Here is a 20839-nt window from a genome sequence, read left to right as displayed (position 1 = left end):
CAGCTACTTACATTCATGGTTCTTGATGCTTATAGAAAAATAGTGCAGTGTAATTTATTGGACTGTTGCAGAATTGGCAAACTGCAAGTAATATTACTTTACTTATGTACCCTAATTGAATTTATTCGTATTCAAGGTGCCACAAGTCTCTCTGTTGTTCCTAATCCACTATTTTCACTCAGTAACTTCATTGTTTGTTGACATAGATGGGGGTGGAAAATCAGGCACATGAAAAGATACCATGGATAAAATGTATATGGGGAAGAATTTCCACATTCACGAATGGTGTGTGTGTGTGTGTGTGTGTGTGTGTGTGTGTGTGTGTGTGTGTGTGCTGTGCATGAATGAAAAATAACAATAGTATGAAGACAAGTAAGGTACACTGCTTCTGGATTTGGAAGTTTGTGACTGAGTAGAGCTTCCAAGTCCAGATGCATTATGTCTGTGTACCAGATGTTGCTTTCATGCCGCGACTGAGCACTGTGGAAGAGGCTCTTAAAACTACAAGATGTGTATTTAGTTTGAATCACCAGGGACAGTTCAATTATAAAATCCACTTTCTAGCCAACCATCTCAAAGGTGACACTTGACAATCAAAAGTGCAACCCTCACACGCAAACAACAACGTGGAAATCATAGTACTGTACTTATTTAGGAGGAGATACAAAACGATTTCTCTTTCCTGCCATTTCCCCCCATTTTTGCCCTACGGGATTCTTTATGTATATAGAAAATATAACCTGGGGTGGGGGAGAGAGATTTATTTCCCAGCTAGCCAGCGGCGTTGTCTATCGACCTCTCCAAAAAAGAGGGGGGGGAGGGAGGAAACAGCCTGGATGAAGAGGGCGCATGTTGCGAGACCTTCCCCCATCCATCCATCAATGCCTGCAACGTGGTCCCCTCCCACCAAAGGGGGTGAATGGTGGAAAGGAAAAGGGGGAGAGAAGAAGCGAGAGCCGCCTTCCTCTACAGAGGCTGGGAAAGAGAAAAAGAAACACACGCCCAGGAGGAGAGAGAGGGCGGACGGGCGCGCGCAAAAGGCGAGGCGCGCCACCTCCGCGCGCGGCCCCTCCTCCTCCGCCTCCCCGCCGCGGCTGCTCTCTTTCGCAGGGAGCTCGCGGCGCGGGGGAGGCGGGAAGCTGCCATGTCCTCCCCCAAGAAAGGCTTCTACCGCCAGGAGATCACCAAGACCGCGTGGGAGGTGAGGGAGCGCTACCGGGAGCTGCAGGCGGTGGGATCCGGAGCCTACGGCGCCGTCTGGTGAGTGTGGAGCGGGGCGAGGGGAAGAAGGAGGACCCCGGGGTGGAGGGCGAGGGCGAGGAGGAGCAGCCCCGGAGGAAAGGGGGTGGGGGGAAGACTATCCAAGTTCCCCAGCGATCCCGGACTCGCCGGAGGGGGGAACAATGGGCGCCTCGCAACTTCTGCTTCCCTGAAGACTCTGGAAAAAGGGGGCTGGGGGTTTGCGCGCTGCTGTTGCTGCTCGCGCGCTCCACACCCACCCTTCCCGTCTGCTCTCTCAGCTGCGCTTCGTCAATTCGCCGCGCGCCCGGTTCGTAGGAGGCGAGGGGGCTCCGAATTCGAACCCAGCGCTTCGTACTTCTTCTGCTCGCCCGTCTTAAGGACCCTCTGCCCGAGGTTAAGAGCTGAGGAAGCGACAGGAGGGAAAGTCTGTGGTCGGATAAGCTTGTTTGGGGGGAAATGCACATCTTCCTAGGGGCCGAGGTCCCTTCGCCGCCACCCCCTAAAATATTTGAGGGGGGAAGTGAATGGGCATTGCCATTCAAATGGTGTGCATGTGCCGTGTCATGTGATTGATGGAACCCCTGATGATGATGATGATGATGATCATATATTTTGTTTATGCCCCAGCCACTCTGGGCAGCTCCCAACGAAAAATAGTAAAAGCACAATACTGTACAATGTCACACGCTAAAAACTTCCCTGAACAGGGCTGCCTTCATATGTTTTTGAAAAATGACCAAGCTGTTTACCTGTTTGACATCTGCTGAGAGGGTGGGCACATCTACTGAAATGCCCCTCTCGCCTGTTTCCCTGCACATCTTGAAGCCCACATCTATGCAATGTGGAAATGTGCGTGGAGAAATGTTCCTTCTCCGCCGCCGCTCTGCATTGCCTTCTTTTTTTTCACTTTTATTGCCTTGCTTCCTGTGGTGTTAGAAACTTCCTTTTGAGGTGGGGGTGGGGTGGTGGGGATAGGAAGCAAACTTTTACTCTTGGTAAATGGGTCCCCAGACATACATTTATATGGGTGCCTTCACAGGATTCTTTCATTTAAAAGGCTGCATGACAGAATTTGTGGACTTTCCCGTCCCATTTGCATTTCCAGGCTTCACCAGCCGGTTCTCTGCTTCTTCTACAGATGTTAAATGCCAATAACCTCAGACAGGCAGGGAAGGAGGCTGTGTGAGGGCTGATCTCCCTACTAGTGCAAAGAAACTGCACCTCTAGCAACAGTTGCGTTTATGACACAGGAAGGTGTTGAGAGTAAAATACAGGAGGCTGACAGTTGTCAGATACAGAACGATGCGCTCAGGGAAGAACTGTTTGACACAGATAAGCTCCCTTTTGTTGAGTGCTATTCAAGCCTTGCAGCTCCTTCCGTTCCTCATATTCCGCTGAGAACGGCTGTCAAGCTTGACCATCCCTACATGAACAGTGGTGAAGTAATCTGCGGTGGGGTAGAGGGTATTTAACATGTAAGAAAGGCATTTTTTTTCTCTCCTGTTGTTAGCATCCTTGTGAAGAATTGCCTCAAAATGTGGAATAGAACTGGAAGGGATACTGAGAGCCATCTAGTCTAACTCCTGCCATGCAGGAATCTCAGTTAAAGCATCCATGACAGGTGGCCATCCAACCTCTGCTTAAAAACTCTCCAAGGAAGGAGAGTCCACAACCTCCCGAGGGGAACGTTTCCACTGCCAAACAGCTCTTACTGTCCGGATGTTCTCCCAGAAATAACATAAATACCTTAAATAATGCAGATTTATCCCACCCCCCAGAGTGTCAGGAGCACAGGAAAGTGCCATATTTCTGAGTCAGGCCCACCCAGCTCAGTACGTTCTGCAGATTTTGAGATGGGAGCATTTTCCAGCCTAACTGAAAAAGACAGGGATTAAACCTGGGACACTCTGCATGTGCTCTGAGCTGCAACCCTTCCTTTATGTGGTTTATATGCCAATCCCCACGAACCCCATAGCAATTGCATGGGGGGTCCAGGAGAATTACGCCAGTTGCATGTGAATGCTGCACCTCCTTTGGGTTTTGGGCACTGTATTGCCAATGCTCACACACTTCCTTTTCTCTCTTTCCATTTCCATTTTGTGGCAAGAAGGAAGAATGAGAGAAACTAGTGGAGCCAAGACTATTTTCAGTCTGCCAGATAGATCCACTTGGGCAGGCATAGGCAAACTCGGCCCTCCAGAGAAGTTTTGGGACTACAACTCCCATCATCCCTAGCTAACAGGACCAGTGGTCAGGGATGATGGGAATTGTAGTTCCAAAACATCTGGAGGGCCAGGTTTGCCTATGCCTGCACTTGGGGGTGGGGCAAGGAATAGGAACAGAGAAACTAATGGTAAGGAACAGAATAGCTCTGACTGTGTTTCGAGGTCTGTTTGATGACGGTGTTTGGCACGCGCAGGATCACTTTTGAAGGACACCCGTGAGCAGTTGAGTCAGTATTATGGAAGCATTAATGTAAGCATCTATTTAGACATATTATTCTTATTATTATTCTGGGATAGCTCACTCTGTAGAGAAGGAGGCGTTTGGTCTCAGGGTCATGGGTTCAAGCTCAAAGTTGGGCAAAAGATTCCGGCATTGCAGAGGGTTGGACTAGATGATCCTTCCAATTCTACAATTTGATGATCTTTGATTTATTATTATTATTATTATTATTACATATAACATTCCCAGAGACAAATCCGTCATCGGGGTCCTAAATAATAATGGGGTTTTCTGTTGCAGTATAATATTTTTACACGTATTATATTACATTTGGTTACTGGTTTTGTCTCTTAAGTCGAAAGCTTCCATGTTTAGTCCCTGGCACCAGTTGGTAGGACTGCCGCCAACCACTATATGCTGGGTTTGATGCACCAAAGGTCTGACTCCTTGAAAGTCAACTTTGTGTGTTCAAAATAGGCATCTGACTTAGCCCTTTAAAAAAAAGTTCGGTTGAGCCAGGGGTCGGCAAGGTTTACCTCGCCTGGGCCACTTCACTCCAGCAGAGATCCCTCTGTGAGCCGTATTGCGCGTGCACCTGCACAATTTCCGGCATCTGCTCAGACGCGATTTCCAGCGCCTCAGAAGTGAGTCCCCACGCCATGCTGGTTTAGCATAGCACGTGGGAACTCACCAAGTGGGCGGCTCAGTTTGGGGGCGGCTCGTGGGCTGGTTAAACGACCCCCGTGGGCCGCTTGTGGCCCATGGGCCTTAGGTTGCCGACCCCTCAGTTAAGCTTTACCCATCTTGAATATTTACTATTATGGTTCCTTAGCCATGTGTCTTAGTTCCTTTCCATATGTTGACATTTTCTAGGAGTGCCCCTGGGTCAATTTTTCACATTCCGGGTGTTAACGTTCGCTATTTTTATGTCTGTTTTGTGTCGCACCTTTAATTTACAAGCAGGGGTGACCTTCAATGACAATGTTGTGTCCTCCCTACCACCATAGCTGTTTTTCTTATCTCCTGGCCCCGCAACACAACAGTCCTGAGATGGAGTTCTTAGAGAGATATAAACTTACATCTAGCCCCATGTGTTTTATCACCTGAAACATCATAATAAAATGCAGGAACGGCCAATAGTGATTTAAGCTGTGGGTTAAACCACAGAGCCTAGGGCTTGCCGATCAGAAGGTCGGCGGTTCGAATCCCCGCAACGGGGTGAGCTCTCGTTGCTCGGTCCCAGCTCCCTGCCAACCTAGCAGTTCGAAAGCACGTCAAAGTGCAAGTAGATAAATACAGCGGGAAGGTAAACAGCGTTTCTGTGTGCTGCTCTGGTTCGCCAGAAGCGGCTTTCTCATGCTGGCCGCATGACCTGGAAGCTGTACGCTGGCTCCCTCGGCCAATAACGCGAGATGAGCGCCGCAACCCCAGGGGTCAGGGGTCCCTTTATCTTTTATCTTATCCTCACAACTGTAATTCAACTGCGATTTAGCCTGGTGCAAGTGTGAAGAAACGGAGGACCTGCAGATGTTGTTAGACTCCCATCACCCCTGACCATTGGCTATGCTTGCTAGAGCTGATGGGAGTTGGAATGCAGCAACAGCTGGATGGCCACAGGTTCCCGATCCCTGGTCTAAATAGTCTTGGACTCACTGTGACTGGGGGGAGGGAGATCAAACTGCTGTGCCTCTCTGGGTAGAACACATAGCGATGAAGCGCATCCTTTGTGTGCAGCAGGTCCCAGGTTTTCCACTTGAAAAGCTTCAGGTGGCAGGTATTTGGGAATATTTCTGTTTGAGATCCAGAGAGCCTGTTCCCATTAGAGTAGTAATAAGAACACAGGAAGAGTTCTACTGGAGTAGACCAAAGTCCTGTCTATTCATAATTATCCTCTCCCAACCACTAAAGGTAAAGGACCCCTGGATGGTTAATGTCACGGTGGCCGGAGAAGGCTACTTCAGAGTAACGACTCTACACAGCTCTGCATTTTGTCTTTTATTGGTGCTGAGTATTTACAGTGCTAATGGCAGTGCTATTTACAAAGACACATCTGTTCAGCTTGAATCAGAACCTCCAAGTGGCTTTTGGCGCGTCTTGCGCCAGCATAACAACTTGGGGAGACCCATCCTCTTCCCCCGACGCTTTCTGCGAAGTTCCGGAGTTGGGGGGACTGGCCTGCCCCCCTTCCTTCCCCCTTCCTGTCCCACCTGGGACGATGGCTCTTCTACCCTGCCAGAGCCTTGGACACCGCTTCCTGTTTCCCCACTTGAGCTGGAGCTTTCCCTCTTTTCAGCCTCGCTCGGGGCTGGGCTGGAACTCAGGAGGGGAGGGGCTTCGCGATACCCCTTGCCCCTCACAGTTAAGTCCAGGCAAAGGCGACTATGGGGTTGCGGCGCTCATCTCGCTTTCAGGCCGAGGGAGCTGGCGTTTGTCCACAGACAGCTTTCCGGTTCGTGTGGCCAGCAGGACTAAACCGCTTCTGGCACAACGGAACACTGTGATGATGGAAACCGGAGCACGCGAAAACTCCATTTACCTTCCCGCCACAGCAGTACCTATTTATCTACTTGCACTGGCGTGCTTTCGAACTGCTAAGTTGGCAGGAGCTGGGACAGAGCAACGGGAGCTCACTCCGTCGCGGGGATTCAAACCGCCGAGCTTCCAATCAGCAAGCCCAAGAGGCTCAGTGGTTCAGACCACAGTGCCACCTATGGAAAGCCCACAAGGGGATGTATAACCTCTGTTGTTCTTTAAGGGAATATGTTGTTATTATGTAAATATACGAGCAGGAATTTATAAATTGGCAGCTGATGGATAATGAAAAAGGGGGAAATAATAATAATAATAAAATAATAATTGTTAATTGTATATAAGGAATGAAATGTGAATTAGAAATAAATATGTAATATCAAGCAGCAACAAGAGAAAGTAGGGATGCATTTAGGACAAAGCAGGAAGTCAATTTTGGGGGGAGATTGTATTAAATTTGATGTAATTTGGCATTGATTTGTGAAAAATTTGGAAAACTAATAAATATTATTTGGCAAAAGAAAACAAACCCCACGAGCAGGACATGATACTTGGGCTAGATATAAAATAGAATATGTCGAGGAATGAGGCAGTTTTCAGTATTACACTTGGGCAAAAAAAAATGAAAGGCACAAATACAGGATGGGAGACACCTGGCTTGAGAGCAGTACGTGTGAAAAGGATCTAGGAGTCCTGGTAGACCACAAACTTGGCATGAGTCAACAGTCTGATGCAGCAGCTAAAAAAGCCAATGCAATTCTGGGCTGCATCAATAGGAGTATAGCATCTAGATCAAGGGAAGTAATAGTACCACTGTATTCTGCTCTGGTCAGACCTCACCTGGAGTACTGTGTCCAGTTCTGGGCACCACAGTTCAAGAAGGATACTGAAGAGCTGGAACGTGTCCAGAGGAGGGCAACCAAAATGGTCAAAGACCTGGAAACAATACCTTATGAGGAACGGCTTAGAGAGCTGGGTATGTTTAGCCTGGAGAAGAGAAGGTTAAGGGGTGATATGATAGCCATGTTCAAATATATAAAAGGATGTCATATAGAGGAGGGAGAAAGGTTGTTTTCCCCTGCTCCAGAGAAATGGACATGGAGCAATGGATTCAAACTACAAGAAAGAAGATTCCACCTAAACATTAGGAAGAACTTCCTGACAGTAAGAGCTGTTCAACAGTGGAATTTGCTGCCAAGGAGTGTGGTGGAGTCTCCTTCTTTGGAGGTCTTTAAGCAGAGGCTTGACAGGCATATGTCAGGAATGCTTTGATGGTGTTTCCTGCTTGGCAGGGGGTTGGACTGGATGGCCCTTGTGGTCTCTTCCAACTCTGATTTCTGAAACTGCCTGCCTATGCTCTTAACTTATGAACAAGCTAACTGCCCTGCCACAGTTAAATTTGCTGAGTTTAGAAAGCAGGTTTAAAAGGAGCCATATGCACATGTATCTATCCTTTTCCACTCTCTCACCCCCACCCGCCTGTTGAAATGCACACACAATGTTGGGAACACACAGAAACTGAATTTTGTCGCCCTTGCTTGGGTGCTGTTATAAGGCATCTTCCCTAGCTGCGTCAATAAACACGCTTTGTCTCTTTCCCAGGATGCAGCTATACCCTTTCGTCTAGCTTCTGATTCATGGAATTTCTGTTCTCCGTTTCCTTTAAGCTCAGCTATTGACAGGAAAAATGGAACAAAAGTGGCTATTAAGAAGTTGTACCGTCCATTTCAATCTGAACTTTTTGCCAAGCGAGCCTATCGGGAACTGCGTCTCCTGAAACACATGAAGCATGAAAATGTGAGTAGAGGCACTAACAAACTTCTCTTCCTCCACTCTTCCCCCACGTTTTAGGAAGTTAGCTGTTGCGCACTGTGACGGAGTTGCATGGCTTTAAATTGAAATTATTTCAAATGTGTTCATACGCACCTGGATTTTTCTATAAAGAAAAACCCAGATGGTTTCATATGAAATCTGATGTAGGTTTGTAATTTTGTTTCTCGGCATGACGCATGATTGTAATAAAACCTATGAGTGGCTTTCAAAAAACAAAAAGAACATTGAAGTTAAAACATTCAAAAGATGAAAACATTCAAAAGATAATTAAAATGCATGGTAAACAAAGGATTAAAACACATTTACAAGTACCGGTATGCAAATAATAATAATAATGCCAAGAAGCCAATATTATTATATGTCCAGAAATTGCTGTTCCTATCCCGGCCATCTTCGTGCCTCTTAGTTTATGCATATGAGCGCATATGCACAATGTTTCTTCATATAATCCTGTCATTATATCAGTGAATGTGTCCTCTGTTTTGTTTCAGACTTGACTATTGTTAACGTTTGCAACTTTAATTAAACTCTTATTAGCAGCTGTTCGCAACAGTCTTCCATGTTGTGCAATTATCACAATGCAAAATATAGTTAACTGTTACAAGTGAGTGTAATATATGTGAATATATCATCACAGTAATATCAAGGGCAGGTCACATAATAAATTACTTTCTATATGCAAGCAGCCCCAGCTGTCCCTGGGTACAGCACCTTTGATCGTGAAAATGTGATCCTAAACAAGTTTACCTAGAGAGGCCCATCAAGTTCAATCAAGCTCACTCCTGTGTAGCCCTGATAAGTTAAATCCAAAAAGTTCACAATAGTAATGTTTCCGATCTCCTCCTCACCCCTGGACCCCAAAGCACTCCATGAATAGCCTCTCTGGGAAGTTTTTTTGGGGGGCACCTAAAAATATGGGCAGTACCGATGCCAGGGGTGGAGGGCGAGAATGGGAAACATTCCTTTCTTGAACTTCCTAAAGACTAGTTACAGGTAGGTAGCCGTGTTGGTCTGGCATAGTCGAAACAAAATAATTTTTCCCCCTTCCAGTACTGTAGCACCTTAGAGACCAACTAAGTTTGTCATTGGTATGCATGCACACGAAAGCTCATACCAATGACAAACTTAGTTGGTCTCTAAGGTGCTACTGGAAGAAGAAGAAAATTTATTTTGTTCCTAAAGGCTGAAATCTTGCACATGGGACTGGCAGAAATCCCTGTGACCATGGTGCTCTTTATATTTATCAATGTGAGAGCATGTGCAGAAGCATCAAGATAAGGATAAAAATGTAATTTGGGGTCCACCTTCCAGAGCAAAAGAAGAAGGTAAGAGCTTTAGCAGAATGAGTTAAATTTAAGTTGATATTTGGACAATCTTGAAATCTCGAGGGAGATAAGCGTAAGAGCACATTAGGAGGAAGAGGTCAGTGCAGACGCTGACAGAGTATATTAGTCAGCGCACATGGTTTTTTTGCCCCATCTGGAGATTACGTTTAGGTGGAGGAAATATCATATGTGAACAAACACTGTTTTGAAAGGGATAGAGATGGAATGTTAAAGATAACGTAGAATTGATGTAAAGGGAGTAAAGTAAATTAATACGGCAATTTTTGTTAGGATTTAAAATAGAAACTCAGTTTTAAACAGTGGTTTCTGTCCAGAAGAATACTGAATGTACTTCTGTATCACTAAAATTCTGTGCCTTTGCAGCTGAGTTCTTGGCAGATTTGCTTGGTGTACACAAGGGGACTTATCCCAAACGAAGCATGCATAGGATTAGAACCTGATTTCTTATCCTAAATATTGGAAAAGAGTTGATATAATTAAAAGTCAGAAGTATTACCATCAAGTCCTTTGGACGTATACTTGGAAATTCTTTCCACATTTCAATAGGACTTCGCATCTAGGCTTTAAACATACTTAGGTCAACTTCGTTTCAACTTTTATTTGAAAGTTATCCAATTAACTTTCTGTCATATAATGTTTAACAAGGCTTTTTATTGATCATGTTACTGATAAATACTGTATCTTCCAAGTTGTTGAGGTTTGGGGTCTCATCAGATACTGGTTAACATGTGGCTTTCTCTGTGGAATACAGCATTGTACAGCATTGTACAACAGCGGAGAATGGCCCAATCTGCATTTAAAGCAGTTTCATACCACTTTAAACATGCATGGTTTCCCCCCAAACAGTCCTGGAAAGTGTAAATTGTTAAGGGTGTTGAGAGTTGTTGGGTGACTCCTATTCCCCTCACAGAGCTACAATTCTCCCAAGGGAATTATCCCTAAACTGCCTCGGCCCAGTATATGTGAAGGGGCATCGCCACCCCCATCGTTCAGCCCGGACACTGAGGTCCAGCTCCGAGGGCCTTCTGGCAGTTCCCTCCCTGTGAGAAGTGAGGTTACAGGGAATATAATATAAGAATAATAATTTATTATTTATACCCCGCCCATCTGGCTGAGTCTCCCCAACCACTCTGGGTGGCTCCCAATTAAATATTAAAACAATACAGCATTAAATATTAAAAGCTTCCCTAAACAGGGCTGCCTTCAGATGTCTTTTAAAATTGGGATAGCTGCTTATTTCCTTGACATCTGATGGAAGGGCATTCCACAGGGCGGGTGCTGCTACCGAGAAGGCCCTCTGTCTGGTTCCCTGTAACCTCACTTCTCACAATGAAGGAACCGCCAAAAGGCCCTCGGCGCTGGATCTGCCTGGGAACCAGGCAGAGGGCCTTCTTGGTAGTGGCGCCCGCGCTGTGGAACGTCCTCCCATCAAATGTCAAGGAAATAAACAACTATACAGCTTTTAGAAGACATCTGAAGGCATCCCTGCATAGGGAAGCTTTTTTTAAAAAAAGTGTGATGTTTTATTATGCTTTTATATTCATCAGAAGTCACCCAGAGTGTCTGGGGCAACCCAGTCAGATGGGTAAGGTACAAGAAATAATGATAAAATATTATTATTCATATTAGAGTTTCCTAGGAAGAGGAATTGATTGTCAAATGAATTTGGAAATCGGAGCTCTGTGAGGGAAATAAGGGTCTCCTAACAACTCTTAGAAGCTACATTTCCCAGCAGGATTATTTAAATGTACTGTATAATGCAAATGTTTGTGCTCAAAACAATGAGAATACCACACTGTTACAAAAAAGTAAAGAAAAACAACTCGGTTAAAATTGTTAATAAACAAGACACTGTCTCCAATAAAGAAATGAATTGTATCGTGTCAGGATTATGCACTGTAAAAGCAGCAACCTGGGCAGATCTAGGAAAAAAGAGATATTAGCTGAAGGGGGGGTGGGAAGAGAACCACAGCAAAAATAGTGACCCTTTGGAATTATTGCTAGCCTCTGTGATTGAGCAGAATGAACCACATGAATGGGGATACTGAGACTCATCATTATAATCCTATTTGCTCTTGATATTAAAATGCAATAGGTTTTCTGGGATTCCTGTAGGGAGAGTCAACAGGAAACGGGGACATGGCAAGAAAATCTATTATCATTCTGCTGACTAACGGAATGAAAATTGCAGCCAATGAAAGCTATTTGGGAGTAAGAGTGACTATAATTTGATTGCTGAGGTCAAGATACAGTGCCATAGAAATGAAGGCAATACAGACAACATTTTGCATATGCCCGTCTCTAAATGTTAAACCACTGAGCAAGTAGATAAATAGGAACCGCTACGGTGTTTCCAAGTGCTGCTCTTGTTTGCCAGAAGCGGCTTTGTCATGCTGGCCACATGACCTGGAAGATATACGCCGGCTCCCTCGGCCAATAATGCGAGATGAGCGCGCAACCCCAGAGTCGGTCACAACTGGACCTAATGGTCAGGGGTCCCTTTACCTTTACCTTAAATGTTTTTGTAAGCAACATTGCAGAAATTCAGCATGTTGTGAAATTGAAAACGTGCAAGTTGGAGTGGTTTTGGTAAGGCAAAAAATATTGATGATATTCCATGTCTGCCAAGACAACTTGGCTTCACTGATCTGCGGTTTTTAATACATAACATCAAAGATGAGATCCGTAAAACATCAGAGCGATGCCCTCATTGTGTTTCAGTTCATTCAGAATCTGAGAGTGCAGTTGACATAGCACGTCTTGCCTCAAAATACATTTTCTGTATAAAAATATAGTACATTGGTTTTCAGATAAGCTTGTCAAGCAGTAGTAAACAACATATATATATAGCTCTCAAATGCAGCTGTTTCATTTGAGGAAAAGCGGGTGTTTTTACTGTGCCTCTTCATTGAAGTACAGTCTTCTTTCTTTTCCCACCTTCACCAGCTATGTAATGGATCAAAAATAATCGGAGATCGTGGGTTATAGTGTCCTATTTCAGCTAAACTGCTAAACCATTTAGTACTACATGAATGAGCCTTGCAATTGTTTGTTCCCATCTCCTCCAGCAGTGATTCTGCAAAGGGGAGACGGGTGGTTTTTGCTTTAGTTTTCAATTAACCACAATTTTAGTGTTCTACTCAAACCCTGAATTGTGGCTCATCTTAATTACAGTTTCTTGAAACAAGCCAGCTTCATAAATCGCAATCTGAAGTTTATTTGTTTCAGTAAACAATAGTTAACAATAACTGTGGCTTATCTGCGTTTGAACATAATACTAAATTGAAAGTCTCCCATCGGTCTCATAACAACATCAGAAGAGGAGAAGGGAGGCAGCCGCTGAAAAGCATGAGGCTTGCTCACATAATACAGTACTAAACCAAACACATCCTATGCTTCTACCACACTAGTCTTGAGAGCCCCCCAAGCCTCAGGTTGTTGGGGAACTATGGTGAGGAGGTGGAAACCTCCATTCTACAATCACAACTTGCTCTGGGTTGTTGGGATCCAGCGCTCTATATCTGTTACATATAGAATTACTGATATACCACCATTGACGTCAGTGTTTCTCTTGCGAATAATAACTTGCATAGGGTTATGTTGTTGTTGTTGTTGTTGTTGTTGTTGTACCTTCTGATCCTTCCCTTTTTTGTGATTGTTAAATGCCAGGGTTTTTAATTATTCCCCTCCCCCTTTCATAGGTAATTGGACTACTAGATGTCTTCACACCAGATGTGTCGCTGGATAAATTTAATGACTTGTAAGTTTACAATTCTCTTGAAAAGTTTGGATGATATATAAATATTTGTATTTAGGTTCCAAGAGGACTGGTTGCTTTCTGGCCCTTGGGTGGTCACTGTGATATAAAAGCTAGATTCTGATTTAATTTGCTTTAAAGTGTATCTGTAGAATTACTGTCTTCCTTAAGTAAAAACAGCTAGGCCTGATTTATGTATTAGCCAAAACACCGTGGGAGCTACCTTTCCACACAAGTATGTACAGTACTAATATTTGTCATGTTAAGGACTTGTAAGGTGTGTTGGCTGACCTGGAGTTTCTCACAGGTAAAGAGTTTATTTTGAATAAGTGGAAGTATGTTACTTCTGTCTCCTATTCCAGCTGGTAGAAGAATTTCAGTTCCAGTGTATTATTAGAGAAAATGACCTTTCAAATAGACATTCCCTGAAATAAAAAATGGGAGTGGCATAGCAAATTATTGCTGACCATAGTAGCTTAGTATATATTTCCTCCCTGTGCTCCTTAACTATACAATTGACTTACGTATCTCAATGTTTTGATATCAGTACCCTCCAGACTCAGGCTTCGCTTTCGGTTTTCTCCCAACTGCAAATTAGCATCAAACCTTTACATCATAGATCTTCCAGAGGGGTTGCATGCCAATGGCAGGGGCAGAGACCAAAAGTAGCCAGAGCAATACAGTGGTACCTCAGGTTACAGACGCTTCAGGTTACAGACTCCACTAACCCAGAAATAGTACCTCGGGTTAAGAACTTTGCTTCAGGATGAGAACAGAAATCGTGCAGCGGCAGCGGGAGGCACCCTTAAGCTAAAGTGGAACCTCAGGTTAAGAAAGTTTCAGGTTAAGAATGGACCTCCAGAACGAATTAAGTTCTTAACCCGAGGTACCACTGTAGATATGACCTTTGTACAATAGGCATATGAATCCTACCATCCAGGCAAGCCAAATGCCTTATCGCAGTTCAAGGTGCATTGCAGCCAGGCAGAAAACCGGGCGGATGCCTGGGGAAGAGTCCTTAGAGCAACATTTAATTGATTGATTGATTGAATTTATGTACTGCCCTATACCCGGAAGTCTCAGGGCAGTTCACAGAATAAAATCAAGGGATGAAACAACGAAATACGTAATAAAAATAAAAACAACAACCGAATAGCCCCCCCCTTATAAAAAACACATTTTAAAAGGATGTCAAATAGATGAACCAAAGGCCCTGGTTACAAAGGAACATTTTTGCCTGGCGCCTAAAGGTGTACAATGAAGGCACCAGGTGAACTTCCCTGGGGAGAGCATTCCACAGATGGGGAGCCACTGCAGAGAAGGCCTGTTCTCGTGTTGCCATCCTCCAGACCTCTTAAGGAGGAGGCACACGAAGAAGGGCCTCAGAAGGTCATCTCAGGGTCCGGGTCAGTTCATATGGAAAGAGACGGTCCTTGAGGTCTTGCGGTCCTGAGCCGTTTAAGGCTTTATAGGTCAAAACCAGCACTTTGAAAAGGGCCCGGAAACTAATCGGTAGCCAGTGCAGTCGGACAAGGATCGGTGTAATATGCTCAAACCATCTTGCTCCGGTGAGCAACCTAGTCACTGAATTCTGCACTAGCTGAAGTTTATCAGCCGTCTTCAGAGGCAGCCCTACATATAACACAGATAGAGAGAACAGGGTGACGGGGGCTGCAACTGGTCATCTGCTTTTTGTATACATGGATGAGCTGGTGTACAGGTTTCTCCCATTTTCTTCTTGAATGTGTACACAGCAGTGCAAACTGCAAGCTTTTATTTAAAAGCCTGCGCACAGAATGCAGCTTCAGCAAGCTACTCTCGTTAACTACCTGTGTGTTCTAGGAGCAATTAGCAAGCTATCTCCAGTTGGCTTTGAAATATTCATGAGCTTTCAGCAAATTAGCTATAATAAAATCATGGGGTGAGCACACATCTATGTTTTCATTATTCAAGATTACCCACACACTCTGAAGATTACTAACCTTGGTTGCTTGCGTATCCGAGTTATTGATGAACTTTGTTTTGTTTCCCTTGCACTAAATATAGCCGAAATGTTCCGGCTTCTCCACCTCACATTCTGCCTATTTAGTCACTTTATATGAATTGCATTGCTCCCACTTTGAAACTTGAATAATTGAAGAGTATAGGGTAGAATTTCCATCACAGCCTAAGGCACTGCCGTGGCAACATTTTATACATGTTTATTATTGAGTAAGTGTCATTAAATTCAGTGGAATTTAGTAAACATCTATAGTAGTAGGTTGCAAGCCAGTGTGAGATCTAAAACTAAGAGAGATTTTGATCCAAAGCGTTATGGAAGCCTTTATAATTGTATTGAATCAATCCAATTTTATCATTAATTGCGTCTGGCAAGTGGGAACATCTTAAAATATGGTCCTGGTTGCGGGCAGGCCCTCAACCCAGTTCCCCTCACCCTGGCATGGGCAGTGTAATACCCTCACGCCAGGGTGGCACCACGATCACCCCAGGCCTATTGGCCAATCATTTCGAGTGGGGTGATCGTGGGGGGTATAAAAGTGGTAGCGTGACGTGTGCCAAGCACCTGCTTTGCACTGCCAAACACCTGCCCACCCTCCCTTTAATTTAGGTGTCCTTTGGACTTTGGTCGGCTGCCCATCTTGGTAGGAGTTTTTTCCATTTTCCAGATTGGCATTAGCCTTTTGGTTTTCGCCTACTTCAAAGGGGGTAGGAGTCCGATATAGTCTTTTGCCAATGCCTAAGCCAATACCACTCACATTTGCTGTAATCAATAAAGTTGTGGCCAAATTTTGCCCATTAACCTTAAACCAAAATTCTGCATCAGTGTGAATTTCCTTATTTCTAATGGGGGGGGGTTGGCTTGAGGGTCTTGACACGCAACTAATGGCATTACTACCAGTCAATATTTCTTGCTTGACTGCAGGTGGCATGTTTACAGTCATTTTTGAAAGCATAAACTGATTGCGGTGTTTGGTTAAATAAATCTTGCCTTAAACACAACCTTGCAAAATAGCACCTAAGTAATTCTCAGAAATGATTGATTTGTAATATTAATGTTTTTATTTGAATAGGTGTGTTGTTTAGTTAACCAAAATGATTTCTTTTTTTAGCTACCTTGTTATGCCGTTTATGGGAACAGACTTGAGTAAAATAATGAAGCATGAGAAACTAACTGAAGACAGAATCCAGTTCCTGGTCTATCAAATGTTAAAGGGCCTAAAGGTTAGATCTCCCCCCCCCCATCCTTCTCTTTCTCTCTCTCTCTTGTTTTTGTTTGTTTTATACACTAGACCAGGCATCCCCAAACTTCGACACTCCAGATGTTTTGGACTACAATTCCCATCATCCCTGACCACTGGTCCTGTTAGCTAGGGATCATGGGAACTGTAGTCCCAAAACAGCTGGAGGGCCGAGTTTGAGGGTGCCTGCACTAGATTATACCTACCATCAGCTCTGAACATCGGTCATGCTGACTAGCTGATGAGACTCTGGTAAGGGAGCGGGGAGAGGCTGGTATAGTGTCACACCTGAACTGGTACTAACTAGCCAGGATTGCAAATCGGGGGGGGGGGGCGGATTCAGGGTTTGAAGTGGTCTGCAAGCCCTAGTTGAGCGGGAATCTGCCTAATGCTCATGGGATAGTGTTACATTTGAATCGATGAGCAAGTTTCCCTCATATTTATTTCTAGATGTATTTATAGGTCCTCTTTTAGAGCGTAGTGTGACAAATTGACGCAGTTTTGAAATGTTTATTCCTACCTGGCTGGCAAAGAGTTAATCCACCTCCAGCCTGACTGACCTGGAATTCTGATGGGGGTGGGACTGCGCCCGGTTCAAAAAAAGGAGGGAGTGTCTGTTTGGTCAGTTAGGGAGAGGGAGGAGGGTGTGGTGAGGATATATGAAGAAAGTGGAGAGGTCAGGAGACTGTGAATTTAGATAAGATTTAGGAAAACTTGAAGTTAAATGTTTGACTGAGTTTTTTTTTTGTACAACTGAAACAAGGCAGATAAATACATGACACGTTAAAGAAAAAACTTATGCTTTTAAGACAATAAAACTTCATCTCTGTTTTGCCAAAAAGGTTCGTCTTTATTATTCCAGCGAGGTACCAGGACTCACAGCCGTGGTGGCTCAAGAGAGGACAAAACTCACCTCAGGCAGGGAGGTGGCAGTTTGTGTCCTGGAGTTAAACGGAGGAGGCTTAGTAGGGTAACCTGAGGCGCCAAGAAGTTGCCAGAGTGAAAAGGGCAAACTTTTACAGTGGGGAATCAAACTGAGGGAGACCCTTTACTGTAGGCAAGAGGTTATTCCATCGGACAGCCTAGAGTTTCTTAAGGTACCAGGCCACGTAAGCTGGAAGGCTCTCCTTACTGAGAAACCCATAAGTAAAAGGGGTTTATTTTTGAGGCGGCAGGAGAAGAGGGTGGGTGTTTTCCCCTCTGAATTCCTGTGTCGCATTGATAGTAACGGAGAGTGGGACACATCGTCACACGTAGTCTTCCCAAGACAGCTGACAGAACGTTTCCAAGCACAATTCAAAGTGTTGGTGCTGACCTTTAAAGCCCTAAATAGCCTCGGTCCAGTATACCTGAAGGAGCGTCTCCACCCCCATCGTTCTGCCCGGACACTGAGATCCAGTGTCGAGGGCCTTCTGGTGGTTCCCTTGTTGCGAGAAGCCAAGTTGCAGGGAACCAGGCAGAGGGCCTTCTCGGTAGTGGCGCCCGTCCTGTGGAACGCCCTCCTATCAGAGGTCAAAGAGAAAAACAGCTACCAGATTTTTAGAAGACATCTGAAGGCAGCCCTGTTTAGAGAGGCTTTTAATCTTTAATCGGTTATTTTATTCTTCTGTTGGAAGCCACTCAGAGTGGATGGGGAAACCGAGCCAGATGGGTGGGGTATAAGTAATATATTATTATTATTATTATTATTATTATTATTATTATTATTATTATTATTATTGTAAGGCATGAAATGCTCTTAAAAGCAAACCATTTTAAAACAGCAACATAACACAACTAAAACAGCAGCTTAGACTCCACTAATTAAGACATAGCACTAAAAAACATTTTTAAAATGGCTCAGTAACTTAAGCCAACCTCGCCATAAGATCTTAAGGCATCCTGAAGCAAATGCATTTTTTAAAAGGCTTATAATGTCGGGCGTTTTACAGCCCCAAAGGGAAAGAGTTCCTCAATCTGGAGGGACACCACAGAAGAGACCCTGTCTGTCATGCCAACCTGCTGATTTGATGTGCATTTTTGGAGCATCAAATTTAAACTGTACTTCTTTCCTAAGAATTACAGTTACTGCACTTCGGCTGTGGAGACAGGCTTCTGAATACGGACCCCTAACAGATGGGTACCTAGAGCTGTATGAGTGTAGCCCCATAAAATAAATTCCATGTTCACCCATCAGCTGTTTGGAAGACACAACACATGAATGAATTTAGTCCTTATTCTTCAACTGTTTCTTTTGGATCTATTGGATCACTTGACTCGCTCCTTCCCGCTTACCAGAAATGTTATATTATTACTGACTTTTGATTCCATTGTGAAAGGGCAGGGCCCACTTTAAAATGCATGCTGTCTAATCATATTACCATGGCACGCTTCAGAGAAAAAAAGGTCTCGGCATAAGTGAAATGTGATTGCAGACTGCATCTTGGCCTAGATTTATTGGCTAAAACCCAGGGTTCTTACTGTTGTATTTGTATCTATTCTGAGAGCACGAGAGCTACAAAGTTTGAATAACTGAGTGAAAAGGGCATGCCAAAAGAGAGGAAATGGGATGTTCATGTTAATGGCAAATGGATTCCTTCAACTGCCCATGCAAAACAAAAACAAAGAGAAGGCTTGCTGGCTGGAAATGACAAGAGTGCAGGATTAAGAATAAAGTGTGTTGTGTGATAAGATATATCCCTTAGTTTTGTTGGACTGTTGGCATACTCAATACCTTGAATCCAACTTAGTACTTCTGAGTCCAGATTTAGGCTGCAGCCCTGTATTTAATTTAAAAAGATAAAGGACCCCTGGACGGTTAAGGCCAAAGTCCTGTCTATTCAGAATTATCCTCTCCCAACTACTATAGGTAAAGGACCCCTGGATGGTTAAGTCCAGGCAAAGGCGACTATGGGGTTGCAGGGCTCATCTCGCTTTCAGGCTGAGGGAGCCAGCGTTTGTCCACAGACAGCTTTCCGGGTCATGTGGCCAGCATGGCTAAACCGCTTCTGGCGCAATCGGACACCATGATGGAAACCAGAGCGCACGTAAATGCCGTTTACCTTCCCGCCGCAGCGGTACCTATTTATCTACTTGCACTGGCATGCTTCCGAACTGCTAGGTTGGCAGGAGCTGGGACAGAGCAACGGGAGCTCACCCCGTTGTGTGGATTCGAACCGCCAACCTTCCGATCGGCAAGCCCTAGGCTCTGCGGTTTAGACCACAGAGCCACCTGCATCCTTTGTATTTAAATAGCTGATAGTAAGCACTGTTGAACTTAATGGAACTTACATATGAGTAGATACCAGGGGCATCTTACCCATAGAGGCTAGTGGTGCAAGGCGCCAGGGAAGAAGTGGAGGCTAGACGCGGCACCTCCCGTATCAGCTCGCCGCCCTCGCCTGCCTCTGCCATGCCGCGCCGAAGCAGCGCCGCGCCCGGAGCCTCCACCTGCCATGGCCACCACGGGAAGAGAAACCTCTTCCCCACTGGAGGAGCTGCCCTCCAGCCACTGCCCACCTTCTCCAGCCCCACAAAGGTGGGCGTGTCGCTGGCAGCACCATCCTCCCTTAAAAAAAGGTCGGCAACTCTGGGAAAGGGAGGGATCTTCGCACCATGGTGTCGGATATGATTAAGGCCCTGGTAGATACCTACGTATAGAATTGCACAGTTAGTGTGTTTTACTATTTATTTGCCTATCTGTCTTCTGCTGCTTCTCTTGCTGCTTTGCTTTCTTTTTTTCTTTTTAAAAAAGGTGCAGTCTAGGAATCAGCCATGCTATTAGGGCCTTGCACAATGGGTCTGGAGGCAGGATACTCTTACCTGGTGGGTGAGAAAATACCATGTGGCTTCCCTGCCTTACACAGTCTCTCACATTCGTCTGAACTGGCCCATTATCTCAGTAAGAAATGAAGACAGAAAAGCAGCACATAGCAAGAAGATAAAGTTATTCAGGCAGCCTAGAATTTATTTATTTTTAAGCATTTCTGTTTCAGTGAGGCATCAGAGACAAAGGAATCATTATAGGGAAGGGGGAAATAAATAGTTTGTCTGGTTGACACAATTCTTCTGTACCCTGCAATAGAAATGATTGCCTTCGTTGTTCATAGGGCAAGTTATTCATCCTCTGATGAAAACCCTATAGTGATCTGTCTCTTCCCAAAATATTTGTTTCCTTGTTTGGTGTAGATTACAAGTCTAGCCGCTATCTCCATTTGAATTCTAAATGTATCTTGGATCTGCGCAGAATATGCTAAATTGAGTAGAAGAAGCACATATTGTGCAGTTGTGCAAAACATGTCAAACGACCTTGCAAATGAAAAGGGAAAGAAAGGTCCTCTACTTTTCATAACTAACACAATAGACCAGGCATCCCCAAACTGCGGCCCTCCAGATGTTTTGGCCTACAACTCCCATGATCCCTAGCTAACAGGACCAGTGGTCGGGGAAGATGGGAATTGTAGTCCAAA

The 20839-nt window shown here is 44.7% G+C and overlaps 1 protein-coding gene across 1 annotated transcript in view; it reads left to right on the top strand.

Moving 5' to 3' along the window:
- Positions 1-967: 967 nt before the first annotated feature.
- The window catches only part of MAPK12 (mitogen-activated protein kinase 12), a 42109-nt gene continuing 22237 nt past the window's right edge, over positions 968-20839 (top strand). Inside the window, exons 1-4 of the mRNA XM_035127697.3 lie at positions 968-1260; positions 7884-8013; positions 13097-13155; positions 16263-16374. Of these exons, the coding sequence (XP_034983588.1) occupies positions 1145-1260; positions 7884-8013; positions 13097-13155; positions 16263-16374 (417 nt within the window). The 5' untranslated portion in view covers positions 968-1144. The remainder of the gene's footprint in view (positions 1261-7883; positions 8014-13096; positions 13156-16262; positions 16375-20839) is intronic.

Source organism: Zootoca vivipara, chromosome 9 (assembly GCF_965207765.1).
Source record: "Zootoca vivipara chromosome 9, rZooViv2.hap1.1, whole genome shotgun sequence".
Taxonomy (NCBI): Eukaryota; Metazoa; Chordata; class Lepidosauria; order Squamata; family Lacertidae; genus Zootoca; species Zootoca vivipara.
The sequence above is the reverse complement of the archived record's forward strand: the minus strand, read 5'-3'. Positions and strand labels throughout refer to the sequence as shown.